Source organism: Acomys minous, assembly GCF_964271855.1.
Source record: "Acomys minous genome assembly, chromosome: 12".
Classification (NCBI taxonomy): Eukaryota; Metazoa; Chordata; class Mammalia; order Rodentia; family Muridae; genus Acomys; species Acomys minous.
In genome coordinates, this window is record NC_140493.1 from 79,914,374 (window position 1) to 79,929,487 (window position 15,114).

Below are 15,114 nucleotides of genomic sequence, written 5' to 3' on the forward strand. Positions count from 1 at the left end.
TTTCTTACTCTCTTCCTACAGATATATTCAATTCTACTTTCTTTCTTTCTCTCTCTTTTTTCCTTCCCTTCTTTCACACTGTGATTTGGAGTCTAGGTTAACCTGAAACCAGTGCTCATTCCCATCTTAGCCTCTCAAATTCTAGGATTACAGACATGTACCACTATGCCCTTCCATATCTTAATTAGTATGGGCTTATACTTACCAACTTTAAAAAATACTTGTTATTTCCTATTTAAAACTCTACTTTTAAAAAATGTATTTTATGTATATGAATGTTTTGTCTATGTATGTATGTTTATCCCATGTGTGTCTTGTGCCCAAAGTAGTCAGAAGAGGGCATCAGAGCTCCTGGAACTGGTATTGACAGGCGATCATGAGCAATTATGTGGATACTGGGAATCAAACCTGAATCCTCTGCAAGACCAACAAGCGCTCTTTACTGCTTAGCCATTCTCTCCAGCCCATAATTCCATTTCTTTTTTCAACCCATTTCTCACAGGACCTCTGTCTAGAAGCCTTCTTTTCTTGGCATCTGAAATATTGCGTTTCTCTGTCACTTATCTCTTCCTGGTTTGTTACTTGATTTAGTTGTGCAGTAGTTGTATGCTAGGAATGTGTTGGGCCCAGTTTTGAACGCAGTATGTTCACCTTACATGTGACTTCCAGAAGCAAACCAGTACTGATACATGAACTTTCCAAGATCAGTAGCCTATGAAGTGGCAGAGCCAAGATCCAAACCTATAACGTCTGACCATTGTGTTACCCCTAAATTATAGACCTCACCTTGGCACCTTTACACAGTATCTTTTCTCTGGGCAGTGTATTTATGACTGTAATTTCAGCATGTGTGGATACACACACGATGAACAGCGTTGCCAAGGTGAGATGGGTTACTAAATCCTTATCTCCAACTCAGAACTTTCAGCTAAATCCACGTCTGTATAAAAATCTCTGACAAGACATCCCATCAGTACCTAGAATAGAAAATATGTCCAGCTGAACTCACCCCCCACAACTGCTGCTGCTTTATTATAAATGCTCCATCGTCTTCCCACTCACAAGTCAGAAACCTGGAAGTTAGTTTTCCTCTTCCTCACAAACTGTCATCTGTCTCACCAGTTTATACCCTCCTCCACGTCTCCAGCACTGTAAGCGTAAGCCTTCTAAATGATCCCCATCTAAGCTCTACCCGCGTGTGTAATCTGTGCTGTAACAGACAAAAACCTGTTTGTATGTTCCCTTTGCTTATTCACTTCGAAGTCCCGAGCATTGGAGTCAGAGATGAAGCCATCCATCACAGGCTGGCAAGACACGTCTGCTTGACCACTTGCTTCCCGACACTATTTATATCCTGGGGTTTCCCTCCCTAAACATAGTGTGTTACCCCATCCAATTGCAACGTCACTTTATCTGTGATGCTGACCTTACTTAGTCTTAGGCTGTCATTTACTGAAGGGCAGTCTTACTCTGCTTGGTTTTACCTTGTGTTCTAGTTTTAGAATCGAGGCCAGCATCTACTCATTAAGGTGGCTCTCTGGAGATAACATCTCAGTCTCCTGACAAACATTATCAGGAGGAAGAGTCAGAGGTCTTGACCAACTCTAGTTGTCAAAAATAATTGTATATAAGAGTATATTTAGGCTTGAGAATTCCCTCTTCAACCTTGTTCCAGAGTACCTAATGGCTCCCTCGTGCTCCTTAGCTCCTTACGTTCACATCGGGCACTTCACAGCTTGCAAGAGTGGCAAGAACTTAAACCATTGATGAAACTAAACCAGATCTTTCAGGCTTTCTTATTCTGGAATCTTTGGTAATGATAAGCTAATTTGGTAATTAGATAGGAACTTTGTGTGTGCTAGCTCTATATTTAGTTGCTTTTAGGGAGGTAAAAATCAGTGGTTGTGGTATGCAGTCCCCAGCAGTCAGCTGTAGCATATACCCCTGAGCAACACTGGATGGACTGAGCAGCCTGTATTTTACATGTGAGTCTGTGTGTTGAAGAAGAAAAAGCATCTGGGAAGAGAAACTACACCATGAAGCCCGACAGCACACACCACCCAGAGCTTGTAAGGGATGCTCGTGCACTTGGGTGGGTAGAGCTCTCCCCAGCATGCAAGGCACCCTGGATTTGCTCCCTAGCATGGATAGGGAGAGGGAAAAAGAAAAAAACGAACTTAAACCCAAGATTATCGACACATTATATTTTCTGGGCCAAATGTGGTGCACACCTTTAACACCAGCGCGTGAGTACAGAGTCTAACTTGTTCTACATAGACTGACCCTCAAAACAACCCAATGTATATGTGTTTTTTCAATATTTGGAAAATATTTTTACATAAAAAGTATTGTTTTTAAGAATTCTGCTCATATTTTCTAATTCACACACACACACACAAAAGAGATAAGGAAAAAACAATATGAAGTTTAGAGAGAGCCTTCTGTTTTCTGGAAATGTGGAGTGAAACCCTCATTTTGGTTTTAAGCAGATTTATATGCTAACTGGGAGACTCCTGTTAAAAGAGTAGAAACTGATATCACTGATAAATTCTACATTCCTTGAGATGATTGGTTTTTCGAGATAAGATTTCTCTATGTAGCCTTGGCTGTCCTGCACTCGCTTTGTTAACCAGACTGGCTTCAGCTCACAGAGATCTCCCTGACTCTGCCTCCTGATTAAAGGTGTGCATGCCCCACCTCACCCAGTGAGATGATTCTTACTTTATGATGAATTTTAAATGTGTAAATAGCCAGGTGTATCTAAACAAAGGTAAGCATTCTGAGCATATAAATTAGCATCCCTTTGAATCAATGTTAGCACAAAACAGTGAGCTAGAAGATTTTGGAGAAACAAAATTAATGCTTTTCCTACCGATTGCTCTGGAGACTGACAGACTTCCATTCACCCTCCAGGCACCAAACCAAACTACACAACCTCCAAGGGCCTCAATTCGCTGCTTTTCATCCTAAAGAACAGTGCAATAAAAAGTAAATAACTGGATTCAGAATTTATTTATTTACTTTACAGTAACAGATATACTGCCCATCTTCAGAAGCCTGTGAGAGGACTTTCTGTATCTCCTTTAGAAGAAAGGCACAGTTGCAGAGAGTAAAGGAAGGAATAATACTCAAAGGATCCTCATTAATCACTACAAAACTTCTGTTAGGACATGCTCTATCAGAATAGATCCAGATCATACATACCTCTCTGTCTGGCTTGTGTGGTTTCATCAGTTCAACAGCTTGGCCCTTTCTTACAAGCATAACCTGGGAATCGCCCACCCATGCCACATGGAGCATGTTGCCTCTGATAAAAGTCACTACTCCTGTGGTCCCACATCGTAAGCTCTGAAAATAATTTAAGACCAAAGTCAAAGAGAATAAAAGACACAATTCTCATTGAGAAACAATTTATAATTAATACAAGCTGCATTTGAGAGAGACTACTAGTAATATTATTTCACATTACAAATCTGGGTTTCTCAGAGCATTTTTATTTTTTTCAAAAGGCCTTTGTTGCTGGGTGTTGTGGCGCACTCCTGTAATCCCAGCATTCGGGAGGCAGAGGCAGGTGGATCGCTGTGAGTTCAAGGCCAGCCTGGTCTACAAAGCAAGTCCAGGGACAGAGAAACCTTGTCTCAAAAAAACTTAAAAGAGGGGGGCTTACTTGTTTAGACCTGGCAGCCTGGAACTTACTATGTAGACCGTGCTGGCCTCAAACTTGCACAGATCTGCCTGCCTCTGCTGAGATTAAACATGTGCAACACTGTGCTTGCTCAGAGAATTTAATGTGCATTATGTTTACACATACAAATCCACTTGTTCTGTGATGTGCAAAACTGGTGACTTTTGGTTCCATTTAAGTACAGATTTTTGTTTTCAAATCTGGGGGACTGGAGAGAGATGGCTCAGTAATAAAGAGCACTGGCTGCTCTTCCAAAGGATCCCAGTTTGATTCACAGTATCCACATAGTGGTGGCTCATAACCATGGGTAACCCAATCCCAGGCAATCTAATGTCTCTTTCAGCCTCCACGGCCATTGCATGAGTCTGGTGCACAGACATACATAAGGCAAAAAAAAACCCACCTTCTGTAAGTTGTCCTTTCTTCCACATGCACACTGTGGCATGCGTGTACACACACACACACACACACACACACACACACACACGTCTGTTTAAAAACATGGCCTATATTGTGGCATGTCCAAGGGCTAGTAATCCTATTTAGTATGCAAAACAGCTGAAATGTTTGCTCTTTCTAGTTCACTGTTAAATCCGTTCCATCAGTCTGTGCCCCTTGCCCCCATTTCTTCTTTAATTTTTTAAGACAGGGTCTCCTGGAACTCATGGTGGGTCCCAAGTGCTGGGACTAAAGGCCAGCACACTTGCCAGTCCTTTTCTTAAATGGTTCCAGTTCTATTTCATTTCTGATATACTGGTAGTCAGTGAAAAATGTGTGTGTGTGTTGTGTATATGTACAGAAGAAATGCTTCCAGTCTTTGGATATTTATGGAGCCAAGACAGCATATTCTCACTGAAGAATATGCTTATATACCTTTAAAAACAAAAACCAGAAAAAATCTTCCCTCCAGTATTTTTAGGGATCTTTGATTGGGAACACTGCATAGAGAGCTAACAGCCTGGGATTTCACTGCAGTAGCTTCCACAGTGCTTAACGCTCTTGATCCCGCTGCACTAAAATGACATCTCCATTTGACATGAGTCACCGCCAAATGAGCATGACTCTCTGTTACTAAGGACCTGGCCCAAATTAGAACGAGTGCGTCAGGGTGGTGGTAAAGGGCTTCTTGTATCCAGTGAGAAAAACAGCTTCTCTTTTTCCCTGTATAGGAAAAGTTTGTTATAAATCCTCACCCACCAATAAAATGTCTTCCCACACAGAATGTTCAAAAACCTCAGCCCTCTGGAACCCACGATAAAGACACTTGAGTGCATATGCCCTGGAGAGAACAGGAGGCAGGGCTGCCTCACAACAGGAATAGCTGCTTTCCCCAGCAGCAAGCAGCACATAGAGGCACAAGGGGGAGAGGGGCGACCGCTGAGAGAACCCTGAGTTATTTAAGGCAACAGCACCACTGACCGAGCAAGTGAGGGGAATAGAAAACAGATGTAGGGTTATGAAGACAAAGTGATAATTGTCTCACACTGTGATTACAGATCACCCCACCCTAGGCTTCCCTTGTCCCCAAGCTGAGAGCCATCAGCCTCCAGAGCTGAGGAAAGCCTGTGGGCGACGTGGGTTTTCTTTTGCCGCCCCACCTCTCCCTGTGCATGGATCCTCGTTCTCGCTATAGGTAATCTGTGTATCAGCCCATACCCAGGGATGGAGTCAGATACTTGTCTTGCTTTTTACCACATAGTTCTGCATTACTCTTTGATTCATTCTAAGCCTCACTGCTGCTCTGCAGCATGACTGTGAGCAGGGAAACTAATCAAATGATAGCCTGATCTTTCCATTTTAGAAGTTTATGTTTGTGTCATGTGGTAGGAGGGCTAATTTACTGAGTATATATTAACTACTTTTGAAAAGCAAAAAATGTACATTTTCTGTTGCCCCCCCCCAGCTAAAAAAATCCAAGAATGCCATAGTTAATTATGTCCCATTGCCCAGAATGATAAAAATATAGATATTTTGCTTTTAGAATTCAATATAGAACTCCTGAATTTCATTCAGAGCAAAACACTGACTAGCCTTAGGATCTGAGCTCTGTCATTTCTTCCTATGAAGAGAAAATCAGTTCAAGGATTCTCCTTTCCTCCTCATGCAGTCAGGTGTGTGGAAGTAATCCCAGGTTCTGTTTCTTCTTTTTTAAACCTTGTTTTCAATCCCCGCCCCCCATCCAGATCTGCAAGAATGCTTAAGCAAAACCCACCTGGCAAATCCAGCAGCAGTTATAGAAAGGGTCCAGAAATCCACAACCTGAGTTTTCTTTACAGTGTATCATTGTGCCCACAAAATTATTCCTCCAGCAGGAGCTGGATTTAGAACCTAGTGAGTCCAACATGATGGCTTTAGTGTGTGTGTGTGTGTGTGTGTGTGTGTGTGTGTGTGTGTGTGAGAGAGAGAGAGAGAGAGAGAGAGAGAGAGAGAGAGAGAGAGAGAGAATATGAATGTGTACAGTTTAGATAATATGTGCCCAGAAAGAGGAAAGGTCAAAATAACCCTTTAACCACAGAGATGGGTTGAACTCAGCTAGTGCACTTGTAGCTGGAGTTCAAAAGGATGTAGCGTACCTCCCTGGCTGCCTTCTGCACAAACCGCTCATCTGTAACACGGAAGGCCCGGCAGAGAGCCTCGGCAGGATCATGAGGGAACATCTCCTGGCGCACCAAGTTAACATGTAGGTGAACAGAGGCATAAATGGCAGCATCCACTCCCCCATGGCCATCAAACACTGCAAAGTAAGCTTGTTCCTCCTGGTCCTGTCAATAGAGACACAAAACAGTTAGGGAATGGAGCAGAGTACCAGCCAAGTGACCTGATGCCCTGGAAATACCATCCTCTACTGCATTTGTCATTCAGATAATGAGACTGAATGTTTCCCTTTGCTGACACGCCTGATCGGCTGCTGAGTACCTGCAATGCTAGGGCATCTGTGTTTACACACAGAACCCTGGAACATATCATGCCCAATTAGTGCAGGCTGGAGCACCCTCTCTGTGAAATTTGTTGCCTTGTACCATGGAAACCACCCACATGCATTTGCTACAAAATCAGATATAAGTTGTAAGGAGGGATAGGAAAAAAGGTTTAAGGAAGAAGTGAGCAAAAGTTGTTCCTGATTGAGTAGTTTTTCAAAATACCAGAGAAAATAGAAATTGCCAGCACAAGGCCAGTTGTGTTGAGGTTGTCTAACAGCACACAGTTCTGAGTGGTATGGCCTCTTTGGCACACCATTCCTGGTCACATTGAAGTCTCACTGTAAACTGCAGTCTCTAAACGCGATAGCCAATCTTGTGTTTTGTTTTAAAGAGTTATTTATTTATTTTGTATACAATGCTCTGCCTACATGTGTTATAGATGGTTGTGAGCCACCATGTGGTTGCTAGGAATTGAACTCAGGACCTCTGGAAGAGCAGTCAGTGCTCTTAACCTCTGAGCCATCTCTCCAGCCCTCGATAACCAGTCTTGAAGCACATCAGATGCCCTTGCCCTGGTGTGGCTGGCAAGTGTGCTGCAGCATCTGTCTAAGTCTCAGTGTTCCATTTCTCACAAAGGCCAGGCTCTTCTCCCTTTCGCATTGTCTTGAGTTCACTTTTCAGGTGCCAAATAGTTGGCTGCCCTCTCTTCATTTTCAGCTCAGATGTTTGAATCTTAGATCTGTCTCTGCTGTGAGTCACCTGGGGTTTTTCTATTTACTAAACTCCCTTAAGGCAGCAGTGCCAATGACAATTTGTGAGTCTTTACATTTGTTTTCCTGGGACTCTGGGTTCTGTCATGGACTCCTGGACAGATCTCTTCTTTGGGGGATGTTTTTGTTTGCTTGCTGGCTTTAGGTTTTTGGTTTTGGGTTTTTCTTTTCTTTTGGCACAGCACCATGCAAACCCAGGCTGGGTTTGGCTGGGTAACGGAGGCTGAGGGGACACCTCATTCTTCTGTCCCACCTTCACACTTGTGTCAGACGGAGATCTGACACAGGCATATATGTGCTTTGGAAAATGTCTCTTTAACAAAAGTACCATATATAAATGTCCAAAAATGATGAAACCCATATCTACTTACAGACATGACTGCTAGTGCGTCTTGCATTTTAAGCAATACAATTTATAGTGCCATTTAAGATTGACTAATTAGAATCTAACTAAACTAATAATCAATTTCAGCAACTCAATTAACATCAGAAAAAAACAGCAGCTAGGTGGAGTCTTTGGAGAAGTAAGTATAAAGTCAGGGGTTGCATTAGTAGTGGAGTCTCAGCTAGCGTATGTAAGGTCTGACTCCCAGCACTACACAATTTTTCTTTTAAGATAGTGTAGTTTCTTAAAGTTAAAAAAAAAACAACTTATAATGATGTATAATTTATTTAAATAACAAACATAAAACTAATGCCATAATGCCACTGTCGTAGATAACTGTCATATCTATATATCTGTGGCTTAGTTTTGTTTTGGTGGGGGTGTTTATTAAGACTTTGGATTTTTGAGACAAGCATTCTACAACTGCATATATATTTATTATGTACATGTACATGCATGCTTTGGTTTCTGCCACAGGGTCTTGCGTTATAGCAATTGTCCTGCCTCCGTATCTTAGAGTTCTATACCTGGCTCTGTTTTTTGTTTTGTTTTGTTTTTGTTTTTGAAGACAGGGTTTCCCTGTGTAGTCCTGGCTGTCCTAAAATTCTCTTTGTAGTCAAGGCTGGCCTCGAACTTATAGAGATCCACCAGCTTCTGCCTCCTGATTGCTGGGATTAAAGGCATATACCAGCATGCCGGCCCATATTTTTTAAGTAAGAATCATAGCTTACATGAAATTTTATGTCCTGCTTTATGTCATTTACATCATTAGCCTTTCTGCATGTCACTAAGTATCATTCAAGACATTATCATCAGTAGACTATGAGACACGTTTCCCTTATTTTAGATCATTTCTGATTTATTTTTTTTATTAATAATATTGTTGAAACACATTTGTCAAACACATATTTAAGACTTTGCTGTATTCCTGTTGTGATGAAGAATTTTAAATGAAGTTACTGGATAAAAAAGTGTGGGAATTTGTAAAGCTCTAAAGAATCACTGCTAAGTAACGTTCAAAACCTACTTTAGTGCATGAGGTGACTCTTTGGGCTAAACCTTTGGGCTGTGCTTCAAAGTTTGAGACAAAATGAAAGCCAGCCTGGCTAACCTCCAGGGAAGTCAGGCCTTCCGGCCCGAGCATGCTCCTCAAGTAGCTGTGGGGTCCTGGGGACTGTTTGGAACATAAGCCTTTGGGTTACATTCGCATGGACACAGCACTGGGAACAAAGATATCAGGTCCTGTGCTCCTGAGCTGTGACTGCCAGCCTGCCGCCATTGCTGCTTGGCCCTCAACAGTCAGCTGCTAAGTGAAGGAAATACTACGCTGTGTATAACTTACTACACTGCCATTTTCAAGTTATGGACTTAGAAGAGGAAAGAAAAGGTGAGTGACAGGCAGAGGAAACAAACCCACCTTTGTTTGCATTAGCATAATGCATTTAATAAAAAAGGAGAAGATAGCACAAGAAAATAGTTATTAAGCTGGCACGGCTTGTACGGATCCAGTCTGTCAGTCACAGAGACTTGTGGAATGTAATTCCAACTACTTCCTACCTGAGATAACCAGGTTTTACAAAGAAAATCATGAAATCAGCCTTAAATTTATCCTTTTATGTTGTGTTTTCTGTTGCTTCAGCAACATGGTATTCTGAGAATTTAATAAGTCACTTGATTTTACTACAGAAATATTCTCCTTTTAAAAAAGCGTTATATCAATATAATGATTTTCTTGCGGCTAATAAAATAGCTTTAGAAGCTTCCAGAAAAACTGGTACTTCCTTTGCTTTCCTGAGTAGGAACTGACTGTCCAGAAGAGGTTTTTTTACTCTCCCAATTTTGAACCATGTGAACCTATTAAAAATAACATAATGTTCCCAATTTGGAATGATTTGAACTTACTCAAAATAACAAAACAGTTCTGTTTTCTAATGCAGTCAGTCCCACTCCGTTCTGTGACAGTTAGGACACAGTCCTTTTCTGGCAGGACCATGTCCCACCGACTCCAAGAATGCCCTTTACCTCTAGGTTGAAGAGCATATTAAAGTCAGGAATGCAGACGTGCTTATCCTCCATTTTCCTTCGCATGTTTTTGATGGCATGGATTGATGTTTCATAATAAATCTGAGGCCTCCTGCGCAGAGGGAAGTCCTTCACCCAGCTGCAGCAGATCTCGTGTAGTTTGCTGAAGACAGAACGGGCTAGTTTCACTGTTTCAATTTCTGTGAAGGAGGCAGAGTCACAAGTAAAGAGCCATGTAAACCTGCTTTCCACTTCCCTGCTTGGTAAGGATAGAAGTAGGTCACCCCAGGCATGCTGTCCTTAACTCAGGGGAAAGAAACACTGCTGAAGACCATCAGCCACCACCAAGGTCACCTCTGTGACAGAAGAAAACCTCTGCTCCGGCCAGGTTCCTTCACAGCATGATGTACAGCCCTCTGCTGTCTCGGCCAGAGCACCCTTCACAGCAGATGGCTGCCGAGGTTATCACATGGAGAGCAACATCTTCTGGCCTCAGAAGAACGGCTGAACCACGAGTTATCGCACACGTCCAGGAAAGCAAAGAAAGAAGCGTGCTGACTGCAGGCTCTCTCTTCCAGATCCCTTTATGTTTTCTCTCTGCTGTGTGTAATGGGTTCCAATTCCATTATTTGGAACTGAGTTACATATTTTGATATATTTATTAATTAAACTTTTAGGGAGTCATTTACCCAATAGGATAATTGATACCCAGTAGGCTTGTTAATTTGGGGGAGGCAACCCAAATTCTACCTATGTATAGGAGTTTGCACCTAAGTGCACTGCATTGGTTGTTGTCATCATTATTGTTATTATTATTGTTATTATTATTATTAATTAATTAATTAATTACTTGAGACAGGGTCTCACCATGTAGCTCTAGCTGTCCCAAAACTTTGCTCTGTAGACCAGGCTGACCTTGAACTCATAGAGATCCACCATGGCCAACTTTCTTTCTTTAGTTTTAAGTCAGGCTCTTGCTCTGTAGCTCAAGCTGGCCTTGGCCTTGAATTTACGACAGTCATTTTGCTGCTCCACCTTCCCAAGTGCTGGGATTGTAGACATGCACCACCACATCACCTGGCTTACATCACCTTCACTCTGCAGTTGACCATCTGGCTTCTGAAGCAGACTTGTGTCTCTTGGCACATGTGTGTGTATTGATGAGTCCATATCTAACGTCTTTAACCACCTAGTCAAGCTGTCTTCCACTCAGTTTATAGGTACTCAAATAACCAAAAGATTAGGTTTTCAGTACCTTAGATGTTCCTCTGTTTAAAAAAAAAAAAAACTCCCAAAAGTTGCTTTACTAAATCAGACACAGTTTGACAGCCTAAGGAAGTGTGTGGCAGACGGGCAATGGCGGCAGATGCTTCCTGTAGCTTAGAACAGAAACCCCAAAGGAGAGAGACTGTGTGTTCCTCAGCACCATGGAACCTGGACTTCCATTTCTGTTCTTATGTATAATTCTTACATCATCTTCCCTTCTGTTTTGTAGTGCTGGGGCTAGAACTCAGGGCCCTGTTTATGCCAGACAAGCACTGTGCACATACTGTATCTTCTTGAGGCAGAATTCTCCTAAAGAGCCCAGGCTGGCCTCAAACTCAAGATTCTCCTGCTGTAGCGTCCCAAAAGCTGGAGTCATCACATTCACACAAACTCACATTCTTCTTCCTCAGCCTCCTCAGCTCTGGGGTTACAGTATGAGGCATTCCTTCTAACTCAGAATCCTTTTTAAATGATTATATTCAGAAAGCTAGTCTCAAAGATTTTATTTGTTTTTCTTTATTATTAATATATAACAGTCCTAGTTTATGGCTTTTGAACCCTTTAACATTTTTCTGTATTTGTCTGGTTTCAGACAGTGTCTCTCTACCACAGGCTGCTCCAGTTTCTGGTCCAGTGCTGTGACCTACGAGCATGCACTACCACACCCATAACTGAAAAGCAACAGTATATTTGAAAGAGAAATGAAGTTCAAAAAGCAAATACTCCCTGAGTAATATACAAGAAATAAACAAGCCAATAAACAGCTGAATATTTTTGTTGCTTTAAGCAACCCCAAATGTTTGCTCATTTTAAGTACTAGCACTTATAGAGACTACAGCAGAGGAGACACCCCCAGGCCCCATGCCGACCTTACTTGACGAAGTCACTTCAAGGGGAATGGGACCGGGTAGGAAAAAAGAATGACATTGTTCCCAGATTCCCTGCTAATATAAACTGTCCCATCATTCTTTGGTTTGCATATTGCTGTCTTTATATGCACCCACACTGTCCAGTAAGGGAGCTAATAAAACTTAAATGTTAGGGGCTACAGAAATGGCTTAGTGGTTAAGAGCACTGGCTGCTTTTGCAGAGGACTCAAGTTCAATTCTCAGCACCAACATGGCAGCTGACAACCATCTATAACTGTTCCAGAGGCTCCAATACCCTCTTCTGGCCAGTGGGCAACAGGCACAAATATAGTGTGTAGACATTCAAGGAAGAAAAAAATACAGAAAATAAAACCTAAGTAAATAAATATTGGAGATGAAGAGACAAGATGGTCAGCAGTTAAATGCTGCTCTTAGAAAGGATCCAGGTTTGGTTCCCAGCACCCACGTGGCTGTTGACAACCACTGTAACTGCAGTTTCCAAAGGTCCCAATGCCCTCTTCTGGTCCCTGGGGCACCAGGCACAAGTAAGGAGCACATGCAGGAAAATACCCATAGTAGTTTAAACATTTAAAGTTCTTTCAAGTGTTGGGTGACTGGGTGTGGCTAATGGCTGCTACGTTGACAGCCAAAGTAGGAACACTGCGGCCCCTGTGGTCCCTCTTGTCCACAGCTGATGTAGGTTAGTCTCATTACATAGCCCAAACTGGCCTGGCACTCCCTATGTAGACCAGGCCGGCCACTGCCTCCTGCATGCTGCTAGAGTTCAGGGTTGTGCCACCCTGCCCAGCTTCTCCTAGGTTGAGTAGCCACTAGTCTGTCTGTTTCCCCCGTGACTTGCGCCTTGTGTTTGTGTTACACTTTGTCCATTATAACTTTTTAAAGATTTTTTTTAAATTAGGGGTGGGTGGTATATGCTTGTGAGCACCGAGGCCAGTGTCATCAGATCCCCAGATCAGGAGTTAGCGATGTTTGTGAGCCACTTGATATGGGTGCTGTGAATTGAATTTGAGTTGTCTCCAAGAACAGTGCATACTCTTTTAACCACCAAATCATCTCTCCGGCCCCTATAACTCTTCTTTTAAAAAATAAAATTATTTATTGTGTATGCAGTGTTCTGCCTGCATGTTCCTACACACCAGAAGAGGGCACCAGATCTCATTATAGATGGTTGTGAGCCACCATGTCGTTGCTGGGAATTGAACTAAGGACCTCTGGAAGAACAGCCAGTGTTCTTAACCTCTGAGCCATCTCTCCAGCTCCCTATTATAACGCCTGAATCACATTTTGTAACAATAGATAGTACTGATAATATTTATTGGGTATTCTGTGTCCCTAGAATATTTCACAATGTAAATTTTATTAAGGCAGATAGACTGCCGTAACTGCTTGAAAAGGCACAATACAATGCCTAAAAGACAGCAGGGCCTCCATTCGATGGATAAATAGCTCCTAGCACAGTTACATACCCCTTGCTTGTATATCCTTTCCTCATGATCCCCTATACTAATACAGTGATAAACTGCTTGGACCTTAAAGTATAGCGTGGGTGTGGGTGTGTACACTTTGTCTGTAATGTGGAGGCCAGAGGTCAATGTCTGCCACATGCCACCCTGCTGGCCACTGAACTCTACGAGTTCCCTGTCTTCACTTGCCCAACACTAGAATTGCAGAGGCAGACCACTGTGCTCAGCTTTTACATGGTTGTTGAGAGTCTCAACTCAGGTCCTTACACTTGCATGTTCCTGAAAGAACCACATCCCCAGCCCTTTACCATTAATTTTGAAAGGTATAATTTAGCCAAGTATGATGGCCCAAGACTGTAATCACATTACTAAAGAGGTGGAATGGCAAGATCAGGACCAAGGCCAGCCTCTCCCACAGAGTAAGTTTGGAGCCAGCCTGAGCTACATGAAATCCTATCTCAAAAACCCAAAAATTTTTTAAGTGGTTAAGAGCACAGGCTGCTCTTGTAGGGGACCCAGGTTCAATTCCCAGCACCCACATGGCAGCTCTCAGATGCCTATAACTCCAGCTGCGGGACTGATGCCCTCTCTGTCCTCTGTGGGCACTGTAAGCATGTGGTGCACAGAAGAAATGTACGTAAAACACCAACTTAAAAAAATGAAAGTTTTAAAAAAGTTTTTTAAACAACCAAGAAGAGAGTTTTTGTTGTTGTATGTTTGTTTACTTGCCTGTGCCTCCCAAGCAAGTCCTTTCAGTGGGGCCTCATTGCCTGTGCTGTGTGCTTCTCTCCACTGTAATGTGTGTGCCAACAGTACCCTGTGGAGAGTCTGCCCTGTGCAGTTCACACCTAATGATCTGTGTTAAGTGGATAAGGGATTTGCAGATAGTTGAGAATCTCAACAGCATGGAGATGTTTCCCAGTGATCTCCTAGAAAACAATTCAAACGGCATGACCAATGACATCCTTTTTTTCTTTTAATGCCTTCATTTTTTGCTTTTGGCATCTTGTAGGGTCCAGACAGTTCTCCAGAACAGAGTTCTCCAGGGCAGCACTCAGTCCAGAGACAGTCTCCAGCAGGAGTGCTGTAGCATTAGTACATAAGTAATAGCCACTTGGGATGGAAAAACAAAACAAAATAAGGGGCGTGAAGAAGTGAAAACCATCTAAGCAGCAGTCCACCCCCTCACAGCTGTAAATTACTCGTCAGTCGCTAATGTCACTGTGCCAAGCTGCAGCTGAGTCAGCCATCACCCGGCTGCAGTGAAGCAGAATTTAAACTTGTCTTTTCATTACAAGGGTTTCACTTTATGCGTCAGCATCAGAGGAAAAAGATTCATGCTTTGTAGAAGGATTCTATTCAATTTGGCTCTGGGACAGCTTGGTTCTAGGTGAATACGTTATTCTCGATTTAAAAAAAAAAAAAAGCAGTAACTCCCTCGTGGACAGTTTTCTGTCACAGTCCAGAGAGACAGTAAGAACAGGAATGCCACACAGTCTCTGCACTCTTTCTATTTATAATGAAGGCTTTGTTCCTTATGTACCATGTTGATAGGCAAATGCTTAGAATAGAACAGACGGGCCAGGCGTGGTGACACATGCTGTGATCCCAGCGCTCTGGAGACTGAAGCAGGGTAGTTAGTTGAGACCCTGTCTCAAAGCTAATAAATACCAATAATATCCTCAAAATTGTGGAGCAGTGAGCTAGGGATG

General features: G+C 42.5%; 2 protein-coding genes across 7 annotated transcripts in view; one reads left to right on the forward strand and one right to left on the reverse strand.

Annotated features, from left to right (window-relative positions):
* Window positions 1-15,114, forward strand: part of TRIM37 (tripartite motif containing 37) — a 133,833-nt gene that overhangs the window by 110,074 nt on the left and 8,645 nt on the right. The window lies entirely within an intron of this gene.
* PPM1E (protein phosphatase, Mg2+/Mn2+ dependent 1E) overlaps window positions 1-15,114 on the reverse strand; it is a 136,819-nt gene that overhangs the window by 7,741 nt on the left and 113,964 nt on the right. Inside the window, exons 3-6 of the mRNA XM_084803276.1 lie at window positions 9,784-9,983; window positions 6,259-6,447; window positions 3,205-3,348; window positions 2,873-2,966 (exon numbers count right to left, since the gene is read on the reverse strand). Of these exons, the coding sequence (XP_084659402.1) occupies window positions 2,873-2,966; window positions 3,205-3,348; window positions 6,259-6,447; window positions 9,784-9,983 (627 nt within the window). The remainder of the gene's footprint in view (window positions 1-2,872; window positions 2,967-3,204; window positions 3,349-6,258; window positions 6,448-9,783; window positions 9,984-15,114) is intronic.